Source organism: Pteropus vampyrus, unplaced genomic scaffold (assembly GCF_000151845.1).
Source record: "Pteropus vampyrus isolate Shadow unplaced genomic scaffold, Pvam_2.0 Scaffold6, whole genome shotgun sequence".
Classification (NCBI taxonomy): domain Eukaryota; kingdom Metazoa; phylum Chordata; class Mammalia; order Chiroptera; family Pteropodidae; genus Pteropus; species Pteropus vampyrus.
Window position 1 is genome coordinate 11,806,491 of NW_011888787.1, and position 27,411 is coordinate 11,833,901.

The window sequence follows — 27,411 nt, forward strand, 5'->3', positions numbered from 1 at the left end:
TTATTTCTCCGGATGTATATGTATTTAATTCAAATTTTACAGTTTAGATTCAGCATGAATTGCAACAAATGGATCTTCAGCAGAGTTACTAATAGAGAAATGAGCATTTCCATCACCAGAAACATAGATTTTAATTCCTGTACAATTGTCACCAATTTTATCTCCAGAAATAACATCACAGTATGTGCCAGTAGGAAGACCAGTTTGCAAAGTTAAAGATAGTGGCCTGTAAAATAAAATTTAAGATTTAACTTGAGTTCGATACAATTAAAAACAAGAATACAGATTATCTCTAAAACAAGCAACTTCACTTTGTATTGTAGAACTCTAAGTAGTCAAGGTCTCAGTGAGCAGAGAATGCAAAACAAAGACCTCTCCAGTGGATGTGAATAGTTTTCTCAGGTCCAAAAGCAATCTTATAGAAGATTCAGCAATTTCCTAATCAATAGTGAATATTACCAAAAAATTAAGGTTGAAGAATATCAGTGAACATTTGAGTTGAAATGCTATCCTTAGATAAAAGTACTTTCTGTGGTAAACACAAATATTTAAATTTGTCCTCATCTGAATGTAAGAAAACATGAATTACTTTCAAAAATTTAAATTTGAGTATATCTTCAAAAATCTTTTTCAAGAGGCTATAATGAATTTGGGCATAGATAACAATAATCTAGTATTTATAGTGAAGATGTATGTAGTTTTAAATATAAAGCTGTCTCATACATTTATTTTGGTTCTCCCACCCACCAAAGACAAAAATTAAAGGACTAGCCATGGATTCTTTTCACAAGAAGATATATATTTTTTTTGTCAATAAAATATAATTTAGGCTAGAATGAGATAAGCATGAGTGAAAGTTGCCCTTGGATTGAGACATTTCAACTGCTTACAAAGCGGTCTTCTAAGCCATAGTTCTATACATGAGAGAATCAGTACACCAAGAGGCAGAGGAGGTAAGTATGACAAATGAAAGCCAGTAATAAGAAGTCTCAGCACTAAAACCCAAAAATCTCCTGAGGTGAACACTGACCATTAGATGCATCGTCTTTCCACACATGCTTTAAAATATATATTATTTGTCACAGAGAGACAAAGAAGTGAAGGAAAAAAGACCTGAGAACCAGATATAAGAGTAGTTGAAAAAAGATCTAGAAAAAAGTTATATCAGTACTGAGGCACTATTTTTCTATCACTTAAATAAAAGGTGGGTCTTTATGACATGTTATTCTAGTGATTTCACAACCTTTATATTAACTGCTCTGTGTATTTTGTGTGAGGTGTATATGTGAGCATATACATTTGCATCGCATCTGCACACGATATACAAGGGTACACAAAAAAATAACTACGTAAAATAGCCCTTAGAAAGAAGAGGTCAAAAGAATAAGAGCCATCATCATTTTTTTTTCTGGCTCTTTTCTAATCTCTAACTATATTTCCAATACAAAAAAGTAAATGAGCAGGAAGAGAAAAGAACTAAGAACGTATTAGTAAAAAATATAATTTCAAATTGATAACTACTTACCAGTCATCATTGTTAAAGACAATGAATCCTCTGTTTCCTCTTCCAAAAGCTACTTGGTTGCTACCATTATCCCACCAGTTTGTAAAAGGTTGGCCATCAACTACATTACGGAACATAACCATGTTCCTAAAAACAACATATCATGTAATTGCTATGAATACTTCAACAGTTTAAAATAAAATGTTCATAAAGTTATTAGAGGATATCTCTAAATAAGTATTCCCACCTTATTTGACGCCATCGATGTTCACAGACCCAGTCATTGCCACAAGTAGTGTCCGCATTAATAGTAACTTCTTTAATTACTCCATTATTATTTGGTGGCCCAATCCAATCATTAACATCCTTAATTAGCAAAAAGATAAAAAATGCTTAGATTTTTAATATTACTTATGTTTGCCTCTTCCTTTTCTAGTATGCCAAACCCAATTTGTCTCATTTAGGTCTCTGCACTGTCTTCATTTGGAATCTAACTCCTTCAGTAGTTTTACAGAATTTTACCAAATTCACATCATCTTCTCTCTAACTTCTCATTCTCTAGTGCCATATTTCAAAGGTAACATTTTTTTTCCCTCTCATTTTCTTTACAAGGAATTGCAATGGCTTTTAACATCGCTGTAGGCGGTGCAATCATTGAAATAGCAAGGAGTTTAGGGTCAGAGACAGGAATAAAACAGATTTTATTACTACTAGCTAAGAAAACTTAGTCCATATACATAACTTCTCTGTCTCATTTTCCTATTCTGTAAAGATTGCTTAGTTGTTATAAAAATTAAATAATATATATGAAAATACCTTGAATAGAATTGCTAAGTAAATATTAGTTTCCTTCATTTTTTCTTTGGGATAAATGTACTCATCAATACATCACAATATTCTTTACTAATTTGACCAGATGTTTAAAATTGTGTTTTTCTGACTGGTACTTTTAAAGATAAAGACAGAAAAAAAAAAGATTCAGTCTGGGAAGGTTATCCATGTGCGTCTTAAAATCATGTCATATGATGAACAGTGGATAAAACTTAGAGTTTTTAGCACGCAGAAGTTTTAGAAAAGTGGAAATGTTATGGAAAAAAGAGAAACTGACATAGTCCATGACTCCTGACAGCAGAAATAAGACAAATTAGTGGAAACTATAGAAGTTGGTTCAATATAAAAAAACATCTTCTAAATTTAAAGCTGTTTAACAATAGAATGAGCTGTATAAACTAACAGGCATTTTAATTGAAAGGAATCTAGAAGAAACTAGATAAAAATCTAATTTTTAGTGAAGAGAATTTTCTGCTTTAGGTATGAAGTTGCTACATACAATGCTGCATCTGAAGTCTTCACCTTCTACTCAGATTAATATCTTTACCGTATCACACATATTTTCTCATCCTTATCTTTTCCAGAATAGTCTGCCAAGTTCTCTTCTTTAATATATATATTTTCCTTCCAAATAAGATACTTATAAGATTCTCTCCAATTTAATCTCAGTTCAACCAGATCATTGGCCTTCCATAGAACTTTTATAAAAAAGCATTTAACAAGTATTTATATTGCTTGTGCTATGGGCAGGTACTATTTTAAGTTCTTTACAAGTGTTATTTGTAATCCATATACCAACTCTGTGAAGTAGGTACTTTTGAGAAATACATATTTTACTCATTGTATTCTTATTTTAAAGTGTTTTTGGGAAGTAAGGAGTTATGTTTCTCATATTTCTGAAATAGCTTGCATACTTTTTGACAATAGAGACCATAATTTAATTTTTAATACCCACTGCAGACTGCATTGCTAAAAGTCCTACATCAGGTTTAGACTTAAATATTTAGTAAATAAATAATAACTTTAATAGCACCATGTGAAAGTAAAACAAAACTGCCTTTCTTTTCTTAAGAAAAAGATATTTTATACAACACCAAAACTTACTTTTCCATTTTCAAAATATCTTGGCCAACGGAAGCTTGACATTACTCGTGTAAATCCATAAGGATGAGCGAGCATAAATCCAACTCCCATTTTGTACAGTCTAAAAGTTACAAAAACGATATCATCATAGAAGAAACCAATGTTTTTAGTGTTATTACAAGGTAGGTAAAATAATAGGGAACTTTGTTTCCTACCTAGAATCCCAGAATGTAAGAATAGATGCTCCTCCAGCTCCATGTCCTCTCTGATTGTCATGGTTATCCACAAAGACAAGAGCTCTATCAGAAGGCATGAAACCCCAGCCTTCTCCCCAGTTCCTATTTAAAAAAAATACAAACACGCACATTCTTTTACGACAGATTTATAGTAACTTAAATGTGTATTTCTTTCAGTATAGCATCCTCAAATGAAATTCTCTCTCTGATTATATGGTTATTCTTAGGATTTTTAAATATGCAAAATATATAGATCTAGCTATTTATCTACAAATACATATTATGCGCATATATATGTATGAATTATTTGTATTACATTTATCTTACAGGTATAAATTTGTTATATAAAAAAAGTCCTTTTATAAGTTTTAGTATACTATAATTTAGATGGACTTCAGAAGGGTCAACATCCATACCATAATACACAGAATGGCAAACTGGGTTAAAATAAGACTTTAATATTATTCTTTTATAATATAAACACTTTAATATTTAAAATTAATTAGCTGATATAATGTATGTACATTCCACAGCATGCCCACATTGTAGGTACTTTATAAATGATAGAATCATTTTAACAATAACCGGGACTTCACAGGTTATATGCAAATGTTAGCCAAATCTAGTATAGTCATATAATACATAAATTGAAATCTCTAGGTTATGTTTTGAGTTTCAAGACATACTTTCCTGTGATTTACATTAAAAAAAAAGGATGATCAATTGGAGTTTGGGAAAGTATAACATTTGTTATTAGTAACTGAATCCTTGAAAGCTGTCTAAATAACAAGGTCCTAAGAAGATAACTCATGTTAGGATAATATGATTAATAAGTCTGTGAAATAATTCATAGGACAAATCACATTTCATTTACTTTAAGTAAGCCATCTTCTCTCCACTCCATTTGCGCAGAACTGTGCCTAGTTTTGCACCATACTTAAATTCTGTCACACGGCCATTTTCAAAGTACTCACTGCTTTTAATTGGCTCACTACCCAAATCAATTACCTAGAAGAAATATAAGGGAAAATATCATTTTAAGTAAGAATTTTAAAGAATTTTAACCAACTAGTTAATATTGTATAGAAAATGTCTTTAAACTATTTGCTTTTTTTAAATATCCAAAATGATTTTCCTTATATCAAGATTGTTACTTATTTTTTTTGCTAAAGTATATGCTACAGTATTAAAAGTAACATGATGATGAGGTGACCTGTTGTTCTGTGAAAAGTCTGACACAATTTAGTCTTGCACATAAATCATAAAAACAATAGCTCACAATATCAGCCAACATTTCTAAGTGCTTGATAAATATTAACTTATCTAACTCTCCAACAAAAATAAAGACATAACCAGTATCATTATCTCTTTTCCTCACATGAAAAAAATGTTGCATAGGGAGGTTAATCAATTTGCCTAAAAGATCACAGCTAATAGTGCTATAGACAGGAATTAAACTCGGACAGACTGGCTCAAGACCACAACTGTTATTATGTCTTCTCTAATGGTCTCTGAGGAGATAGTAAATGATGCAAAGATGTTTGCAGCCTAAAAAATTCTCTACATGTGATAAAGAATTAAAGAAATAAAGAATTGTCTCTGAATAAAAGAAGGTTAAAGAACACTGTTTTATACAAATGATTCCTGTTCTACATACTGTCCTATATAAATGATTCAGTTATTAACCTACAGAAATTGCATTTTTAGATTAAATCTATTTATTTTTCTAATGAATTACATTATCTTTTATATACACATATATGTACCTCCTGGTAAATGAAAGGTTTACTTCCTTCGGGGAACCAGGTTGTGTTTAGATTATGCAGTCTGTCCAAAATTGCCTTCATGTCTCCAGGCCACATGTGCTTAGCAGCATCAATTCTGAATCCTGCTACACCAATGTCGATGAGATGGTTCAGATATTCGGCAATCTTGGAACGAACATAATCTTTCTCCAGTTTAAGATCAAGTAGACCAACCAAACGACAATCTCTGACCTATTGAGAAAAAAATTTTGTGACTGATACATAAAATGCCATCTTACCTGAGAATCCATTTGATTATTCATTCATTTATTTATTAATATATATTTCTATATTCATTTATTTATTAATATATATTTCTATAATGCCTTCTTTGCATTGGGCACTGGGGATATTTATGGTCTAGTATGGACATATCTTTGAAATATTTTTTTATTATAAAAAATGAAGAATGTAGAAAATAAAGTAAATGAGTTTTTTAATTGGGAAAAATTAAATTGGGGAAAATGTTCTAAATATTGATTCGAGATTCTTATTTCTAAACAGTCAGATCTAGAATCCTGTTCTCCTAAGGCATCTAAGTTAGTAGTTAAATGGAGATCAATAAGCTATATGTGTACAATTAAAGGCATAAACAGATCTTAATTCAGATTACTGTTTATTTTTTATTTTTTATTTTATTATTTTTATAACCATTTTTATTTTTTAAATTATTTTTTTAAATTTTTTAAATTAAGTTTATTGGACTAACATCAGTTAATACAACTATATAATTTTCAGGTGTACATTATCATTTGACATCTGTATATTCTATTGTGTGTTTATCACCCAAAGTCCAGTTTCCTTCAGCTACCATATATTTGATCCCTTTTATCCACATCACTCTCCCCCTAAACCCTGTATTTGACCACTTTTACCCTGTCTACCTTCCAGTTATTTTTTTAATTACCTGATAAGGATCATTGTAGTTCTCAATGTCTCCACTTCCAGTTTTACATTTACCATCATTAAAATCCCAACCAGAGAAAGGGACTGCTGGAAAATCCCTATTTCCAGGGTTGAAGTAACTTCCACAAGTACTGCTAGTTCCTGCAGCCACAGCATTTCCACACATATGATTAATTACAGCATCCACGTAAATGTGAACCTGAAAGGCAAAGTTTCTATTTGTTTGATTTATAGAGGTAGAAATCTATATTATTACTTATTAAAGTTTACAATGTTAATGACTCTACAAAATATTTGTTATTTTATAACTTATCTACCTTGAAGACCAAAAGTAAAGTGGGAAAGGAAATCAAGGTGAACCAAAGATCTGCATGCATCTAGCCACATGTTAAAACAAATACATATCTCGGCATCTAGATACACATTTATTTTACATATAAAATTCTATCATATTATACAGACACATATAATAAAATAATGGAATCAAAAACTACCATAACTATGAGAAAATGCAAAGAGTTTCTTTTGGAGGGAAAGTAAAAATAAGTTGAGACAAGAGATATTATTGATTTTTAAATGTTCATGGGTCATCCTAAGAAAGCTGTCAGCCTCTACTTAGCATCTAAAGAGAGGAAGGTGAACTCTCTCTCATTATGCTCTTTATTACAGAGATTATATCTATTTACCATCAAAATACCTATGGGAAAGAAGACCTAGGAATTTTGAGTGGAGATACAAGTCACATAAAAGTGACAGCAAATATGGTAACTGAAATTTCAAATGCCTAACTAGAAAAGTATTTCCCAGAAATGTGTATAGTTATAAAGGTTAAAAGTTAATATTTGCTTTATAAGAAGGATGGCTATAAACTGTGACTCACAATCTTCTTCAGCAGTAGCAGATAAAACGGCACATATATGAAGATTTACGAAAGGTGAATATAAGACAACATTTAAATTTTAATTATAAAGTAAAATAAAAAAATATGGAAAATGTTCTACTCAAAAGGAGCAAGACAGGAGAAGTTATTTTTTTTGTGTAATCTTTTTAAAGGAAAATAATCACTTACACCAACATTGTTACATCTAGTCACCATGTCTTTGAATTCATCTTCGTTTCCAGATCTTGTACATAACTTGTAGCTAATTGGTTGGTATCTTTCCCACCAAGGTCTTGAAGGGTTGTTAATTACAACATTTTCATTGGGTGGGGAGATCTACAAATAAAACAATCTTAAGTATCAAATTATGGCTTACTTTATGTTATTGGCTACTCTAGAAAATAATGATCTAAAATTATTTCCGAATCTTTGTATATACAGCCATATTTCGTTACAATCACTTGAAATTATTAACAGTACATTGGAAATGTTCTGCCAAAGAAAGAATATATCAAAAACAAAACATAAAGTTGCCAAGAATACCAATTATTTTTTCCTCAGAACACTGTTTTACTTATTTGTGAAGTAAAATGTTGCCCAAGCTTCACAGATATAGATCATAATACCATTTACTATAAGCAAAGCAAATTGCAATTTATACTATCAACAATACCCACCTGAACCCCTCCAAATCCTTTGGGAGCTAAGTATCGCTCACATTCAAGAGCAATATCAACCCAGCGCCACTCAAACAGATGAACAATAGATGTTTGTCCAGGTTTGATATTTGGGGCATACTGGGCCCAGCAGAGCCCAATGGCTGCAAGCAATAGAAAGTACTTCATTTTGCTTTGAAGCTGCCAGTATTTTTTCTAGCGACTATTTATATTCCTGTAAGACATGTATTTTACAAAGTCAATGTTAACATAAATACTCAAAGTACAAAATGTTTATTCGTTATCTAAAAAGGATTATCAATAATAGTGTTAACAGGTGAAGAACATTTATAAAATTTCCCAGGAAAACAATCTAACTGATCTTTTAGAACTTAATGTTTTCCTTACCAAGAGAATATTAAACTTTTTAAACATCTGGCATTATATACATATATGTATGTATGTATGTATGTATGTATGTATGTATGTATGTATGTATGTTGTTAATCATGTACTATTTATTTAGGATTAGAATTTATTTTTAAAGTCTTTCACTGATAGAAAGAAAATAACAATCAGAGCAAACTGAGTTCATACTCAAAATATTGCCTTAACTATCTATTTGCAAATATCTGTAATGTCTCAACCTCAAAAAGACACAGGATATTCATTTCAGTTCTGTTCTTCACTCTAGCCAAAATTTTTAGTTACTTAAATTTCTGCATCAAATTTAAGAAACTATTTGTGAGTTGAATATCCATGAATTAGGAAAACAGACTTTTCTCCTCCATCAAAACATGGCTATAGCAATAGTATATGTGCATGTTTCTCATTATAGCCCCAAATCTTGTGTACCTAATAAAATACTAAAGAATTCATGTCTCCCTTCCTTCTTAATATAAGTGAAATCATGTAAAAGAGAATAATAATACAGGTAGGAAAACTTAATTCATTCATCCAACATATATTAACTGAGTGCTTTTTGCTAAGTACATGGATGGTGTTTGGGGTGCAATGATGAACAAGATGGACAAGATTCTTGTTCTCAAGGAGCCTACATTCTTGTGAAAGGGAAAGAAAATATATGAATAAATAATAATAAGAAGAAAACAATTTAAGATAGCAATAAGTATGAAATAATGGGGTAACAAAATAGGAAGTGACTTCGCCATCAGAAAAGTAACATGATTAGAGCTTTTAGAGTATATAAAATGGAATGGAAGGTGAAGAGAATTGAGACAGAAACAATTGAAAACTTGTGCAGTAGTAAATAGAGCAATGATGAAAATCTGTCTATGTTAACGCAGTAAAAATGAAAATGATGAGAGTTTAGTAAATTGTTACCAGTGATTAGAAGAATGACAATGCTATTATCATTCACAGTGCAATCTAGTGGCAGACTTGGTTTAGGGAAACTGAAGAATTAACATGGGATACACTGAGTTTGCGGTATAAAAAAAACAATGGATATGAAGAAGCAGAGATTTTGGATTTTTAGGGAGGGGGAAGAAAAGCAATGATAGTTTCAGAAATGATACATGAAATACTTAACAACTGATTTAGCACAGACATTGACCAGATGATACTCACAAGCAACTATTATGTACAGGTCAATGCACACTGGCTGAATTATCTCAAGCTGGACCCTTGAGAGTTGACAAGGTACCAAGAGATGCTGAATTCAAAGTTAAAACTTTGGGCAAAGCCCACCAGTCTCTGACAGGTCAGGTAGGAGGGAGCATATAAAGAAGTGTCTTCATAGTAGAGAAAGGAGTTTCATTATCACAGAAAGGTTTTCAAAACACATAAGAAGGAAAATGTGCAAGGAAGATGGAAGACTAAATAAATAGAGATGAGCATTAGAAAGAGAACAGGGGAGAAGCCTGACTAAATAGTGGATGATAGTGATAAAGAGTTGGGAGTTAGAGAAGCATCATTTGAACTTCATACTTGACTCAAGGTTCCAAATGTTGAAATGTAAAGGTTAGGAACATGACCTTAGAAGTTAGATAAACTAGTTTAAATCCTAACTTTGTCATTTAACAGCTGTTTGACCGTGGAAAGTAATCTAAATTTATCTATAAACTAGAAAAAGTAATGTGTACCTCACAGAGTTATGATGATTAGATGAACTAACACAAAGCTGTTATCTTAGTACATGGATACAATAAGAGCACAATATATTTGGAGGCTGTAATTTTCCTGTTATTACTGTGTTGTTATTTTTACTGCTGGTACTATTGAAATTGCTTATAAAGTCATGCTCTCTTCCTACTTTCATTTATTATCACTTGGACATTCTCTTTTTTTTTCCCATTCCACTCTTCCCAAATTCTAATAATACCTTCTACTTCTCAGACATATCTTCATATCCCCTAGAGGAATAGATGGCTGTAAGAAACCTGCTATTTTCCCCACACTTTCTTTTTTTTTAACCTCTTTAGAGCTTCCAGCAGACCACGTGTTGGTTTGAAAATAACTCATCATCAACTCATCAGTTAACTCTGAGTTATTCTTTTAATAACAAATAAGTGTTTTTCACAATGCATTTTAAGATGACATTAAAATAAAGAATAACTTCCAGACATAATTGGGGGAATTGTACTAGCATCCCAGCATAGGTGGAGATATACAAAAATATAATAAGCTTCTGCCAAGGGTCAGGCATTGCCTTAGCTTTTCTCATTTAATCTTAATTTTCATCTTAATCAGTCTAAAGAGCTATGAACTCTACAGGACAAGCATTGAAAACTAAAGTATATTTATTCCTGTGAAGTAAAACCTGTAAGCAAATCATTGATGTATTTGGCATCAATAACAAAACAAAAAAACAAGAACTTGAAATGGTTCTTATATCTACTTCCTATTAGTTTTCCTAAAATGGTTCACCTCTGAGAAGATATTCACAGTTATTAATATTAATATCAGTGTTCTGTTGCCCACATCTCATATTATCTGGATTGCTCTACAAAGAGGAAATTTCTTTTATTTTAAAGCTCTAGTCATTACTAGAATATGCCAAATAAGATGCTACAGGAATTCCTTAAAAAATATGAACTAGAGCATATGATAATATCCTAACAACAAAGCAATGCTCCTTAAGGAGTATATTTAAAGCGTCAATAAAACATATCCAATGGTAAGAAGAAAAAATTCTGCTCAGACATCTCCATGAAGTTGCTAGTTTCTTAAGTTCGCAAGTTTTTTTTCTGTGTTACCTAAGAGGCATTTGATACTTAATGTCCACAATATGAATGACATTATAGGGGAATGGCTCTAGTATAAATTCAGGATTTCTCTTAACATGTCAGATATAAATTTAGTCATTTAGCTTAAAGTCTTAAATCACACCAAAGCCAAAGAGCTCTATTAAAATGTTAAGCAAAAAGCAGTAGTAAAGAAATTTGTAACTATTTCTGTGGCTTCATTTTTATCTATATAAATATTAGTTACCTATATAAGCATCGGTTATTTACAAAGTTCTTTTCCCCTATCCAAAGCAGCCTCACATTTCAGGCAGATACTAATATGTTTTTTAATATGTAAATGAATTAACATTAACCAAGAAGAGAAGTTGTCTACTCTTGTCATTTGTAGTTATTAGAATAAATGCTTCATATTTAAATATATTTATGGCAAGTAATTTAATAAAAGTATCATTAAAAATTTTAATGGAAATACCTTTAGTGTCACATCTACGTTTGTTATTTTATCACTTATATTTATCTCCGAGTGTTTTTATTTTTTTCTATTTCCCCATTTTTCAATATTCTAGAAGCTTCGATAGTGTTATTACTATAATATTTTGTCAAAGTAGTGGTTCTTACTGAAAAGTCATAATTCCTCTAAATTTTACAGTGAATCTCATGTACAATTTTCTCAATACCCCATCATCTATGAGCACCTCCACCCCAATAAAAAAGGAAAGGAAAAAAAAAAAAGAAAAATGAAACTGAACTCAGGATAGTAAGTCGCATGTGAAAGTTAAGAGTAAAGAAGGCAAAGATAATCAAGTTTGCCTACCAGATTTTTGAAATAAGAGAAACATTTTGAGTGACGGCTCAGACGCATTTCAAATATAAATACATTCTGTGCTGCTGTACTTCAAATAAAAGTACATTCTGTGCTGCCGAAAACTGAAACTTGAATTGTCAACAAACCTAAAATAGATTGTGAAATTTGAACTCTACCAAACCACATGACAGAAACCGCTTATTTCAAGACAAAAACTAAGTGGGTAGGGGGGAAACTACATATTCAAAAAATATTAACATGACTTACCACATTGCCGTCTTTAAATCAACAATCTTTCAAATCCACAGTTCAGTCTTCTTTCAATTGTAAAATAACAGCAACAACAAAAAGTATTGTTTTCTCTTTAATTAGGAAAAAAATGCTGATTTTAGGACTTTGTAGATTTTCTATAATCCTCCTCCTTTCAGTCGGTGCTCTTATAATGCTGTCTTAATTCTCCACATCTAATTTGTATGTGTAAACTGAGCTCCACGACCACACCAGATCACTCCTGTCTCCTCAGCAAACCAGTCTTCTCTCCCCTGCTCAATTTGCTAACCAGTCACATCTTCTAATTACACTGTACCTTTTTAGTTATATGCTTTCTCTTTGTCTTCCTTTCTCTTGCTCCATATCGGCTCCCAATCTCAACTAGTCTTTTTTTTTTTTCCTGAATCATTTACGTTAATCTACAGGAAATCTTCTAAAGTAACCTTAAAGACACAGATTAAAATTGTGTCAAATTAGTTAAATAAGTATAAATAGAATGTAAGTAGTCTCCAAACCAAAAATCTAATTTTGAATTCAAGCTTTGCCATTTACTATGTGAACCTTAAAGAAAACATTAAGTCTATAGGTTGCATTTAGGTCCTTATTTAGAAAATGAGAATAACAGTACGGTTGATAAATATAATAAAAATACAAAAATGACTAACCACATGCACTGTGACAATGTGCACCACTATGTATTGTCACTTTGATTTCTTACACATACATAAATGTAAGATATAATTATGATTATACCCAACTTTAAAAAGAAGAAACCAAGACACTGAGAAATTAAGTAGTCTAATTTGCCAAATGGTCAAATCTTAGTAAATGTTGAGACTGAAATTCAAAACCAAGAACTCTAACTATGTAATGAGCTCTTAGCCACTGTTCAGTCTTAGTCTCTGTCACTGGATTGTTATAATAAATCTAATAAAATATCATATGTGAAGATACTTGATAATCTGGAAATTTTTGTTTAGCTAATATTCATATGTTTAGAAGATTGCAAAAGTAGTAAATATTATTTCCTGTTTTTCAAATTTTTACGCTAAACAAAATTAATTTTCCTGTTAAAATATTTATTCCTGATCTCATATGCACCCATAAAATGTATTGTTGTTCATAAATCTTCAATATTCCTTCCTGCAGTTGAAATATAAATCCCTATCCTATTGAATTCAGGAGTTTCCATGTGATTTTCTTTGGCAATGAAATGCAAGCTGAAGTAATATGTTTTAATTTGAGGCCACTGTGATTGCTAATCCATGTGTCAAAATGTTCAGTGACAGATTATAAAGTGACTGATATGAAGAATCCCCTTGTTGATCTGAGATGTACAAAAGAAGTAACTTGGTTATTGAATGCCACTGAAGATCTTTAGTTTTTGTTAATGCGACATAACCCATTCTATTCTGATGCAACCATTAAGTTCCCATAAGTTCTTTGATTCATAAGATATTCTATATGACATTTCCTTTCTCTTGAGATGTAGGAAGTCAATCAACAGTAGAATAAATCATTGAATCAGAGAATATTAACACTGAAAGAGACTATTAGAATAAATTAGTCCAGTGATTTCCAGATTTGAGTTCTAAGTAGTTAAAATTTCAAAAAAAATTGTATAAAAATAAAAAATATTTTTAACACATCATGAAATTTAGCTTTGTAAAAAATCAACCATTAATACATTGTTCTTGTCTTTTTTGTTGTTGTTATTTGGAACCACTCATCTAAATTTAGTCTTATTTTATTGATATAGAACACAAGAGCTAAGAACACGAGAAGCAGCATTTACATTAAACAAGTAATCATTCTAAAAAGTAACAAAACTGTGATGTCAGCATCATGGCAGCCTGAATCATTCCTCTTTTCTCTCCTCTTTGCTTTGCAGCTAACTGGACATCCATAACTGAACAAAAATGCCTCTACACATTATACCACAACACCCAGATTTCTACCCACCTGTGCATCTGAAAGTGAATGAATAGTACTTTGTAGGGGGCTATGGATTCAGGGGAATTGATGAGGCTACCCTACTCCAAACTTGCCCATCTAGGGAAAAGGGAAACTTAGAATGTGCACAACTGGGCAAACACTAATGGGAAATCAAGAATTTGTGAGGGTCGCCTTTGGTTTCTTTCTAAGTTTTCTATCTCTTTATTGATATTTCCATTTTATTCATACATTTTATTTATTTATTAATTTTCTTTGTCTAGTATGTCTGCCATTAAATCTTCCTAAAGGATAGTTTGTTAATTTTTTTTCTTTCTTTCAATCGGCCAGACTTTCCAATTTCTTGGTATGTCTTTTGTTGTCTTATTGTTGCTGACAACTGGACATTTGAATTTAACAATATGGTAACTCTGTTAATCAGATTATCTCCTTCTCCTAGTGTTTGCTGTTTTTATTTTTTGTTTTTGATTATTGTACGCTGTCTCTGCACTGAGGATCAGCTTAAGTTGTAAAACCCAAGGTCTTCCCAGATCTTTTTTGAGCCTTTCCCTGAGCATTTATGGTCAACTTCTAATTTTCCTCATATATGCACTTGTTTTTGAATGTCCTAGTCTTTAATGTCTGGTTCCCAAAAGGGGAAGAAGAAAAAAAGGGGGAAGAAAAGGAGAGGAGCTCACAAGAGGAGGTACAGCAATCATGGCCCACCTCTGCACCTCTATGATCAAAAGCAACAATTGGCTATCAGAGCAAATTCCCAAAATTTGAAAGTCCAGGTCCTTTTTGCCTACCCTGGCTTCTACCAATTATGTGCAAGTTGCTCCAGGAACACATGCACAGCTGCCTACCACATGGCTGGGGGTGAGGAATAAGTAGCTCCTTCTATGCTAAGAGCAGAAACTGAATGAAATTAACTGCAATTTACTGTCCAAACATTCCCCTAGAATTTGCAAATATTCATTAAACTCCAGAGTTCCACAATTGTTGCATTAGCCAGTTTCTACCAGTGCTATTGTTGTCCAGGTGGGAAAATGGATTCCCGGTGCTTCTTAGTCCACCATGTTCCCAGAATCTTCTCATGTACAGGTCTGTGTGAATAGTTTTTTTTGTTCCTTTTGGATACTCAGAAGTGTGATGACTAGGTCATATGTAAGTGTGTATGTTTAACTTTATAACAAACTTCCCCAAACTGTTTTTGCAAAGCAGATGTACAATTTTGTACTTCCAACAGAAATGGATGAGAGCTATAGTGGCTCCACATTCTTGACAACTCTTGGTACTGTAAGAATTTATTTTAAGCCATTCTAATCTGTGTAGTGCTATTTTATTATTATATTTTGTACTTGTCTAATGGCTAATCATGGTATGCATCTTTTCGTATGCTTATTTGCCATTTGTAAATCTTTGATAAAGTGTCTTCAAATTTACTGTCCATTTTTTTTGATGGGCAGGTGTTTTTTGTTTTATCGAGTTTTGAAAGTTCTTTATATATTCTGGATACGATCTTTGTCAAATATATGCTTTGCAAAGATGTTTCCCAGTATGTGGCTTGCCTTTTTGTTTTCTTCTAAAAAGCAAAAGATTTTTACTTGAAGTCCAATTTATCCTTTATTGTTTTAGTGGATTAAACTTTTGGTGTTGTATACTCCATGTCTGATCAAAGTCATGCAGATTTTAACCTATGCTCTCTCTAGAAGTTTTATATTTTAGTTTTACATTTTATATTGAAGTCTATTATCCATTTTAAATACTTTTTTTTGTATAAAGTTAAAAAAATGCATTGAAGTCCTTCTTGTTCTGTATTTGCATACCAGATGTCCAATTATTCTAGCATATGTTGAAATAACTATCCTTATTCCATAAAATTGCCTTCTCTCCTCTGTCGAAAATTAATTTACCATAAATGTGTGAGTCTATCTCTGGACTTTTCTGTTCCAGTGATGTCTATTCTTTTGCCAATACTGCACTATCTTGATTACTCCAGCTTTAAAATAAGTCTTAGAATGACTTATAGTTTAAAAGAGTGACATAGTTTAAAAGTGCACTGGTTATTCTAGTTCTGTTGCTTTTTCAAATAAATATGAATTAGTCTGGCAAAACCAACAAAATACATGCTAAGATTTTTTAATGCTAATCAATTTGGGAAGAGCTGACATCTTAACAATCATGAGTCTTTTAACTCATGTACATTTATCTTTCTCTACTCATTGCCACTTTTTATTATCAAAAAGTGATGGTTTTCACCATACAGGTTTAGTACATGTTATGATAGATTTATACCTAATTATTTCAGTTTTGGTACTATTGCAATTGGTTAAGAAAAAATTTCAATATCTAGTTGCTTATTGCTAGTATATATATTTTCAAGTTGAACTACAATTGGTTTCTGCATCTTTAAAATTGCAACCTTGCTTAACTCATTTGGTTGTAGGAACTTTTCTTTGGTATATTCTACATAAACAATCCTGTCATCTCTGAATAGGGACAATTTTATTTCTTCATTTCCAATTTGCGTGGCTTTTTGTTGTTGTTTTATGCACTGGCTATCCGTGAGATGTTGAATAGGACCAGTGAGTGTGTACTTTCTTGCCATGTTCTCAGTCTTAGGTGGAAAACATTTAGTCTTTAACCATTAAGTACTAGGATAGCTATAGTTTTGGAGACATTCTGTACCAAATTAAAGACGTTCTATTCCTAGTTTACTGTTTTTATGAATATTTAATTTTGTCATGCTTTCCCTTCATTTATGCTTTTTCTTCTTCAGTCTGTTGATATTTGATTTTCAGGTTGAACTAGCCTGTATTTCCCAAGATAAACTTCACTTGACCATAATGCATAATCCTTTTTACATATTACTTGATTAATTTAACATTTAGGATTTTTGCATTTGTCTAATGGTTACTCATGAGAAGTAGTAATATTTAGTTTTCTTGTACTTTTGTTTGGTTTTATGCAAGATTCAAAATAAATTTGGAAGTGTTTTCTTATACAGAATGGTTTCTTCATTTAATTTTTTATCATATTTCACTAGTGAAACTACCTAGGCCATAAGGTTTCTTTGCAGGAAAGTTTTTAATTATAAATTTATTAAACAGATATAGGATTGTTCAGGTAACCTACTTCTCAAATAAGCTTTGGTTGTCTGTCATGTTCAGACAATTGGTTCATTTCATCTGAGTAGTCAAATTTATAAAAATACACTTGTTCAAAATATTCCAGTATTATTTTGTTACAATTTGGGGAACAGTCTTTTTTTTTTTTTTCTCTTGCAATCTGGATAGAACTTTCTCAATTTTATTGATCTTTTCAGAAACCAGATTTGTTTACAATAGTATTTTCTACTGTTTCTTGTTTAGAAGTTCATTGGTGTGTGCTTGTTTCTTTGTTCTGCTTGCTCTGGCTTTAATTTGCTCTTCTTTTTCTAGTTCCTTAAAGTAGAATGTTAAATCGTCAATCTAATTTCTTTTATTTAAGCAAATTTCCTTTAAGAATTCCTTTAGCTGTATTTTGATGTTGTATTTTCATTTTTATCCAAATTATTTCTAATTTCCCTTAAGAATCCTGTTGTTTAGAAATGTGTTATTTAATATCCAGGAATTTGGGAGATTTCTCATATTTTTCTATTAAGATATCTAGATTAATTTAGGGAAAGGTCAGAATATACTTTGTATGATCTGTTTAGGTTTTGAATTTGTTAATGTGTTTCATGATACAGAATCATGTGTTTTCCAAATGATTCACAGTTGTTTAGTCTTTGGGGTAGGGAAGGAAGAAAAATCTTACTTTTTTTTATCCATAAGACATACAGTTCAAAAACAGATGTACAGTATATTGTGGTTTTAAAATTTCTTATGGGGTGATTTCAAAAGTGTAAAAATGCTCTTTTGAGTGGCACTAACAAAAAATAGCTGAGAAACACTGGTTTAGAGGTATTCCACTATTTTATTTTCATTTAAGTTGTGATGTTTTTCATACAAAAAAATGTAAAAAAAAAAAAAAAAAAAAAAGACTCTATGTCCCAAGACCAGGATTTAACAGATGTTATCATTTTGCCAAAACATTCTTCAAATGTCTTTTTTAAAGAAAAATGCTATATAGAGCTATCCACTACAATTCAGTCATTATCTCTTCCATCAATTTCTTCCACAGTAGGATATTTGATGTCTCCATAAATAATGCATGATATTTTGTCTTTTTCTAAGCTCTGAAAAATTTGATATAATCAATTAATGTGCTGCTCAGATTTTCTTCTTGAACTCTTAGAGCTCCAAAGATCCTGGTATATAAGTACTATGTAAGTAGTATATTGGTGCTATGTCATAATTTAAAAAATTAAATTTCCTTTTGTGTAGTCAAAGCCACTTCTCATTTCTAATTGATATAGATTTTTTTTAATAGATGTAATCCCATTTTAGATGTCTGATTTTAATCAAGATGTTCTAAAGTCTTGTTTGATCTGTTAGGTTTTCCCCCATGGCATTAAAGCTTATGCTTGTTGCGTAGAGTCTCTTTTTTGGCACTTTTTCAATATTCATGAGTCTCGGTTATCAAGCAGATTCTCTGCTTCTCTTTATCTGAATGCTATACCTATACTAGTTTGCTTTCAGCAAGTGTCAGAGTAAGACATGTAGTAGCTTAAGTTCTTGGGGTGGGAACTCTATTCCTCCTAAGAAATATCAGTTCTGTCTCTTATGTGCCTAACACATTGGTTAACTCCCATCTCTACTAAACAACTCTACTGAGGTCACTTTTTTTTTCTTTTACATGCATTAGTTACAGGAATTAAATGTAATAAAGTCTCTTATTAACTTACAGTTGAACTTTATTTAAAAAAACTCCGTTGCTCACAAAGGAAAGTATTCTTTTCTTATAAGATGGTAATGATCAAATAATTACTAGATCTAAGCATTCCGTACAGTGTCTTTTGAATTTTAGGTGCTTAATAGGTATTCTTCCCCCTTACTTCTTTGAAAGCCTTAATATCTCTTGATATTGATTTTGAAGGAGTCTCATTTGCACAGTATATACTTTCCAAATCATCTAAAACAGCAACTTGAGTGCTATTGTCTTTTGATGATTTCCCTAATCAGGATTATGGTGATTCTGTTCATGTTACTAAGAGTAGGAGGCAGAGCCGTGACTAGGATGAGGCGGGCAGCAGTTGTGTTATTTTGAGAGTGTCTCCTTAAATTATACCATCTAGGTGCCTCATACTCATCTCAATGCTCATAGAAGGCATAAATGGAAAACAACCAGAAGGCAATAAGAGTTTTGTGTATTATATATTGTAGTAAAACATTTGTTTTTGATTGCCTAATACCTAGTTTCTCTCTCAATTTCATATGCTTTTCTTTTGAAGATAAAGCCTTTCCCAACTCTCATTTCATGTGGTTTACAAGAAACTTCATTCTTTATCTCAGGGTTGACATATTTGGCCCACTGGACTTGACCAGTCAGGGTACCAAATTCCTCCAGCAAAAGAAGAAAGGAAAAGGTACTTCTTGTTTAAAGTAATTGAAAAATTTAATGATAAACTAGCTGTTAGAGCTTTTGCTATAGGCTAAAATTTATTGGTATTTCTCCATTTCATGACTTTTTAAAAAAACTCATGGATCATAATGAGTTGTCTTCAGGGTAATTATTAGGATAATGGTTAACAGCTCCAAGTATAGCTCTACCCAGTTTAAAAAAAGTTTTTGTACCAAGCTCTGGAAATCCTTGTAATTGGACCTACTTGGGGGCATATGCTCAATTTATGAAATAGGCATGAGGTTGAGATGGTTGTGCATTATCTATAAAGTAGTTAATTCCTAGACACCAAAGTTCTTAAACTTGTCCAAGAGTCTCATGCTCCAAGGGTACCAAGGTAGAAAAAGAAGTGCTAGGCATCTCAGTGATAATCAAGGTAGAAAGTTGACTGAAGTTTAGTCTAAGACCTCAGTATTTTTACATAACCTTGGAAACTGGGGTAAGTTAAGTCATCATTACTACCACCATGAGAGCTGTTTATTGGGAACTTAAATACATACACAGACACAGACACACACACACACACACACACACACACACACAATTTGTTTTAAGTATTTTAAATTCATCAAATCACCTTGACAATGACTCTAAGGTAGGTATTATTATCATCTCCATGGAAACTGATGAGGGTAAAAAAAAATTGCCTGAGGTCATAAAGCAATTAAGCCATACAAACAAGACTTGAATTTAGAACCTATGCCTGTAAAACCACAATATAGTTTTTCAGCAAACTAGGCTGAATGTCCTGTCACTGTGGCAGGATGAGAGTCAGTTTTATTTTAGTTGATTTTTAAAAATATTGTTTTTGCATAACTCAGATTTATATGTTCTAAGGAGTAATTTCATTTATCTCTTGGCTTACTAGTTCTATCATAATTCTTGACAATTTTAAAATCCACTTAGATGATTCTTTCAATATCTGAATTTCTCAATTTCTTGACTTCATCTCTTTCCATGATTGCTTGCATTCAACTACCATGTTCACATCCTAGAACTTATGTAATTAAATTACTGTACTGTCTCCAATACTGTCATTTTCAGTCACCTTACTCATTTCAAACTCCCAAATTTCTATTTCTACTAGTAAATAACTCAAACATATCTTCAACCATACTGATTTTTACAATCATATCATTTCTTCACTGTGTCAACCTCCTTTATTTTCTCACTTTGTTCTTTACCCTGATTACTTTCCATGTGCCCTCTTTATAATCATTCCCTTGAATACATAAATACCTTTTCCCTTCTGTCTGCTGTATTCACCTAGAAAAATCACACCTTTGGTTACATTTGAGCTGGTGTCTACTCAATGATGCCACCTAGGCTAAACATAACTGGAGAAAAACACAAAACCATGTTCGCTGATCTCACTTAAATGAACAACCATCGACTTCAAGTGGGCACTTTAAGTACTGTCAAGCAATCCTTATAAGAGTCTGTTTTCTCTCCCTCTTTCCTAAATGTCTATTTTACACCTTTTCTTTCCTCAATCCAACACTTTTTCCCAACACTTTTCCCCTCTTCTTCATGACCTTGCTTCCTATTTCACTGACAATAAAACTTTAAGACACCCTATTATATCTACCAAAACACAAATACTTAGACCTACATAATCTTTCCTTTCTCCATATTATTAATGAGCTGTTTGCACATCCATCTTTAAACTAACCCTTCTATCTGTACACCACATCTATGGCTCCAGCAATATCCCTCTCCTTTCTGCATTTCTCCCCACCTCTACTGGATTAGTCTTATACAAACCTGCCATGTTCACGATCTTTATAAAACAAACAGTATAAAAAGCAAAAACCTTCTTGATACTATATCCCCCTGCACTCACAGCCCATTTCTCTATTGCCCTTGAGAGCAAGACTCCCTAAAAGAGCTGTCTTCGATTCTCACTATAAAAAATTCTACCATTCTCTCGACTACCTCCTCTCACTCCTTCCATCCAACAAATCAGTTTGTCAAAATCAAGGGTACAAATGTTGCTAAACCCAATGTTCAATCCTCAGAATTCATTTTTTTTTTTTTTGCATCATCAACAGATTTATTTGATCATACCTATCTACTTGAGATACATTCTTTATTTGGCTTCTACTTATTCATCCCATCTTCTTTAATGGTTCCTTACCTAACTTGACACTTAAACATTAACATGTTACAGGGTTCACTTCTCCACACTTCTAATCTCTATCATTAAAATTCTCATTTTCCTTATTTCGCAATGCTATGAATAAAGGGGAAGAAGCTGTGATTCACAATAGCATTCCAACAAAGACCTGAATCTTTGGGCAGTGACTCTAAGGTGAGGCTGTTATCACATACTCACAGGAGAGTATCAACAAGAACAAATTAAATACAGGCATAAATTTTATTGCACTTTGCTTTATTGCACTTTGTAGAGATTACGTTTTTTACAAATTGAAGGTTTGTGGCAACCCAGAATCGAAAGTTTATTGGCTCCATTTTTCCAATAGCATTTGCTCACTTTGTGTTTGTGTCACATTTTGTTAATTCTTGCAGTCTTTCAAACTTTTTCGTTATTATTATATTTGTTATGGTGATCTGTGATCAGTGATCTTTGATGTCACTGCTGTAACTGTTTCGGGGCTCCACGAACCATGCCCATATAATAAGATGGCGAACTTTATCAACAAATGTTGTGTGTTCTGACTGCTCCCCTGACAGGCTGTTCCCAGTTTCTCTCCCAATCCTCATGTTTCCCAACTTTCTGAGACACAATACCAAAATTAGGCCAATCAACAACCCTACAATGACTTTTAAGTTTTCAAGGGCTAGGAAGAGTTACTTGTCTTTCACTTTAAATCAAAAGCTAGAAATTAAGCTTAGTGAGGAGGCAATGTCAAAGGCTGAGATATTATACTAGTTTCAGGTGTACAGCATAATGGAAGACATTTATATAATTTGTGAAGTGATCCCCCCGATTAGTCTAGTACCTACCCGGCACTATACACAGTTATTACAATATTATTGACATTACCTATGCTGTACTTTACATCTCCATGACTATTTTGTAAGTACCAATTTATACTTATTAATTCCTTTACCTTTTTCATCTGGTGCCCCCAATCACCTTCCCATCTGGCAATCATCAGTTTGTTCTCTGTATCTATGAATGTTTTTGTTTTGTTTATTCTTTAGATTCCTTATCTAAATGTCCAACCACTACGCTATACACCTGAAACTAATATAAAATAATTCAAAATGTCAGTTGTAACTCAAATTTTTAAATAAATAAATAAAAATTTAAGAAAGGCATTTTAACATGTGATTTAATTTAATCCTGAAACAAATGGTATGAGAAAGAATATTATCTTCATGATATGAATGAGGAAATAATTTGAGGAGAACATATTACTCAAGGTCATCTATTTTAAAAAGTGGAATTGTATTTGAATCCTGGTGTTGGGATTTCAAATCAAACTTTGCACTATCCAAATAAAAAAACAAAAAAACAAAAAAAAAAAACAAAAAAACACAACAAAATAGGTGGAAAGCTAGGTCTCTTGTGCCAGTTAGCCAACTTGTGAATGTGAAAGAAAAGTTTTTGAAGGAAATTAAGTGCTCTTCAGTGAATAAACAAATGATAAGAAAGCAAATATGCAGAAAGTTTTAGTGGTCTAGACAGAAGATCAAACAAGTCACAACATTCCCTTAAGTGAAAGCCTAACCCAGAGCAAGGCCCTAACTCTCTTTCACTCTATGAAGGCTAAGTGAGAAAACTGCAGAAGTTTTTAAGGTAGACAAAGCGGTCTTATATTGGAAGATGATGACATATAGGATTTTCATAGCTAGAGGAGAAATCAATGCTTGGCTTCAAAGCTTCAAAGGACAGCTGACTCTCTCGTAAGGGCTAATGTAGCTGATCACTTTAAGTTGAAGGCAATGCTCATGTACCATTCTGAAAATCCTAGTGCCCTTAAGAATTATGCTTAATCTACACTGCCTGTGCTCTGTAAATGGAACAACAAAACCTAGCATGACAACACATCTATTTACAACATGATTTACTGAATATTTTAAGCCCACTGTTGAGACCTGCTGCTCAGAAAAAGATTCCTTTCAAAATATTACTGCTCACTGACAATGTAACTGGTCATCACCCAAAGGAGATGTATAATGTGATTGCTTTCATGCTTGCTAACATAAGATCGATTTTGCAGCCCATGGATTAAGGAATAATTTTGACTTTAAAGCCTTTTTATTCAGCTATAAGAACAGATGACAACATGGATAGACCTCGAGATAATCATGCTAAACGAAATAAGCCAGACAAAAGAAGTTGAAAACATATCACTTATATATGGGACATAAACCTGAAAGCAACAAATGAACAGGACAAGCAGAGACTCATGGACATAGACAATAGACTAGTGGTTACCAGAGGGGAGCGGGGAGAGGGGAGGGGGGAGGGGAAAATAGATGGGGTTAAGGGGGTCAAATATATGGGGAAAAAAAAAAAAAGACATGGCATAAGAGGTAAAAAAAAAAAAAGCTTTTTATTTAAGAAATACATTCCATAAGGCTATTATTACTGCTATAGATAGTGATTCCTCTGATGGATCTGGGAAAAGTAAATTGACAACCTCCTGGAAAGGATTTATCATTCTGAAAGCCATTAAGAACATTCGTGCTGCATGAAAAGTGGTGAAAATATCAACATTAACAGAAGTTTAGAAGAAGGTGATGCCAACCCTCATGGATGACTTTGAGGGGTTTAAGATTTCGGTGGAGGAACTGCAATGTGGTGAAAATAGCAAGAGAACTAGAAGTGGAGCCTGAAGATGTGATTAAATTGCTACAATCTCATGATAACAGATGAGGAGTTGCTTCTTATAGATGAACAAAGAAAGTGATTGAATCTACTCCTGGTAAAGATGCTGTGAAGATTGTTGAAATGACAACAAAAGATTCAGAATATGACAAACTTAGATGATAAAGCAGCGGCAGGGTTTGAGAGGACTGACTCCAGTTTTGAAAGGTCCATTGTGGATAAAGTGCTATCAAACGGCATCACATGCTACAGAGAAATCGTTCATTAAAAAAATCAATTGATTTGGCAAACTTCATTGTTGTCTTATTTTAAGAAATTGCCACTACAACCTTCAGCAACCACCACCTTGATCAGTCAGCAGCCATCAACATTGAATGAAGTAAGCCCATTCACCAATAAAAAGATTATGACTCACTGAAGTCTCAGATAATAGCATTTTCTAGCAATAAAGTATTTTTAAATTTAGGTATGTACATTGTCTTTTTAAACATAATGCTATTGCATACTTAACAGACTACACAGTATTGTATAATATAACTTTTATATGCACTGGGAAATCAAAAAAATATATATTTGTGTGACTTGCTTTACTGTGATAGTCTCGAACCAAACCCATAATCTCTCTCAAGTATGCTTGTATAGCAAAGTTTTCCTACTTACATTCAGTTGAAACTAATTTCACTAAGGGAACAGAATAATTTTATATGGAAAACATTTACATCTTTTGAGTGGTATTCTGATAGATTTTGGGGGCACAAAAATTGAAGCCTAAATTAGAGCAAAAATACAAATTCTTTAAACTAGGAAAAATCCCCCACTACTAAAAACAAAAACTCATAGCCAAACAAAGCAACTCCTAAAATAATTACAAGAAATAATAAATAAGATAACTATAAAAAAAACAAAATTTGCAAGTACACTAGTATCCAGGTAAGAATGAATAAGGTGCAATATTTGTAATATTAAAAGAAAATTTATATTTATATTATAAAATTACCTTAATAAAGTTACATAATTTTCAAATTATACTTTCCTAGATGTGTAAAACACATTAAAAAATTAAGAATATTATTTTATTGGATAGAAAATAATTTATTATATATGAGGAAGATGATTAAAATACACATAATATATCTCCGATAAACTAATTTAAGTGCATATAGATTTAATTTTTAAATACACTTTAAAAGCTGTTACGCACAGTTCCATAGTCCAGGTTGCCAATTTCTTCTCCTCAAAGGTGGAACACACTTGGAAGATATGGAATTCGAAAGGAACCTAAAATACCATAAAAGTTCATTAAAAATAATCATGATTATAAAACAGTTCACTAGTTTAAAAATAACTAAAAGCTAAAATATTTACATTTAGAAAATTAGTGAATCATGTCAGTACAAAATTTTAATTGTCTAAGAAACACCTTATACATAAATTGATTTATAACATTAAAAAATAAAACATTTAAATGTACCTATTGAAAAAAACAACAGCAACTTTAATACCTATAATTCTTTGTTCTTTTAGGGTAATAATGATTATTAACAGGAGTTTGAATTGTTTTCTCAGAACTAATAACAGTGGGATTTGCAAGAAGAAAATACAGAAGCGCTAACTCTTTATTTTCCTACTTATAAAAGGTTGGATGGCTAGGTTGGTATTAGGCATCTAACCATTATAATCTAACAAGTAGTATCCAAACTGGTCAGTCATAACTGCTCTAAGGGAACCTTTTTATATTAGATTCTTGTCCCATTTCCAGAGATTCTGACTTATTAGTTCTAATATGGAGATGAGGAGTCTTTATGTATAAAAATCCTTCCTTGGTGGTTCTCGACATTGGCTGAATATTAGAATTAAAACTTTGGGAGGTTTGAAAAATCCCAATATCTATGTTGGATGCCAGACTGATAAAATCAAAACTCTGGGTGGGAAACCCAGGCCCCGGTATATTTTTTACTGTTATATTATTATTGTGTTTATTCTTAAACAGTATTTTAAAAAAGTTTCCCGGGTATTTTCAATGTGCAGCCAAGATTGAGAACCCTGTTCTGGGTGATTCTGGTCATCGACCAGTCTGGAAACCACTGTTCTTACGTATCCACCAGGATTGTTTCTTTTCACTTAATGTACTACACCCTGAGTCAACATTCTGTCTTTTCCCTCTGTTACTCTTCTTTCTTTCGTTTCATTTTGTTTAGAAAAAGAAGAGGAAAAAAATACTTCTACTTGCTCTCTATCTCAAAAGAGATTTCAATAATAACATTAACCTCAGATGTGAGGTCTGCTGCTCTTATTTGTAATTTACATAGAAATCCAGTTATTTCACTTTTCGATATATGTGCTTTTTAAAAGAAAAAAAAAAAATCCTTTCCCCAAATTTTACAACACATTATACAGAATACCTAAACCAAATATGTCATAAAACAGAACACATGTGTTACTAAATTAGGTTTAGGAAATACATAAATAGAACAAAACTAAATTCTGTATTAAAGGAAATGCACACATTCTATAAGTAAATAAATTGACCTGATTCACTAACTTTCCCTGGAAAAATTTCATAACCTAAAGGACAACATAGGAAATTTAGCAACAAATCTAAAAAAAAAAAACAAATAAAAGATTTGTTCAAGCAACACTGATATTTTAGAAGTACTTCATTTGAATAAATTATAAAAAAAATATTGCTTACTCTGAATCAATGGATGGGGGAGGGACAAAACATTTCTAAGAAAAACAAAATCCAAAAAGCACTGCCCCAAAAAGGATACAACAAGAAAGGATACTCTTTGTATGACAGTATTACAGCAGTATTTACGCAGGAATGCTTCTAAAGAAGAACAGCAGAATGTAGTTTAATTTTTTCTTATTTTTCACATTAAATTTACAAATAAATGATTTTTTAAAAACACACAATTGAAAGTATTTTTTGTTAACTGTTCCACT

At 32.0% G+C, this 27,411-nt stretch overlaps 2 protein-coding genes across 5 annotated transcripts in view; both read right to left on the reverse strand.

The window, feature by feature from the left end:
• Positions 1-27,127, reverse strand: LOC105297493 (pancreatic alpha-amylase). Of its 3 annotated transcripts, XM_023536203.1 has the most exons (12): positions 25,968-27,127; positions 25,667-25,743; positions 7,923-8,136; positions 7,435-7,581; positions 6,367-6,564; positions 5,421-5,651; positions 4,529-4,662; positions 3,634-3,756; positions 3,440-3,539; positions 1,752-1,870; positions 1,526-1,651; positions 1-226 (listed from the first exon to the last, which is right to left on the reverse strand). In XM_023536203.1, exons 3-12 carry the CDS (start codon positions 8,088-8,090, stop codon positions 37-39), a joined length of 1,536 nt encoding a protein of 511 aa, XP_023391971.1. In that variant the 5' UTR covers positions 8,091-8,136; positions 25,667-25,743; positions 25,968-27,127; the 3' UTR covers positions 1-36. The 3 variants fall into 3 exon arrangements, with proteins under 3 accessions (XP_023391971.1, XP_011366506.1, XP_011366499.1); XM_011368204.2 differs by lacking the exon at positions 25,968-27,127 and having other exon boundaries at positions 25,667-25,785; XM_011368197.2 differs by lacking the exons at positions 25,667-25,743; positions 25,968-27,127 and adding an exon at positions 12,183-12,277.
• RNPC3 (RNA binding region (RNP1, RRM) containing 3) overlaps positions 12,586-27,411 on the reverse strand; it is a 38,000-nt gene continuing 23,174 nt past the window's right edge. Inside the window, exons 15-16 of one of the 2 annotated variants that reach the window (XR_896353.2) lie at positions 25,667-25,743; positions 12,586-12,628 (exon numbers count right to left, since the gene is read on the reverse strand). The gene's annotated coding sequence lies outside the window, so the exon portion shown is untranslated. Of the gene's footprint in view, positions 12,629-25,536; positions 25,744-27,411 lie in introns of those variants that run through there. The other variant, XM_011368169.2, reaches the window with a different exon arrangement.

What these genes read in the sequence shown, in the direction of transcription:
- LOC105297493 (XM_023536203.1), bottom strand. Translation starts at nt 8,090, where the DNA reads ATGAAGTACTTTCTATTGCTTGCAGCCATTGGGCTCTGCTGGGCCCAG. An exon ending in CTTACATTCTGGGATTCTAG is followed by an intron (nt 3,540 to 3,633) that starts GTAGGAAACAAA and finishes TGTAACTTTTAG; the next exon opens with ACTGTACAAAATGGGAGTTG. An exon ending in GATATTTTGAAAATGGAAAA is followed by an intron (nt 1,871 to 3,439) that starts GTAAGTTTTGGT and finishes TTGCTAATTAAG; the next exon opens with GATGTTAATGATTGGATTGG.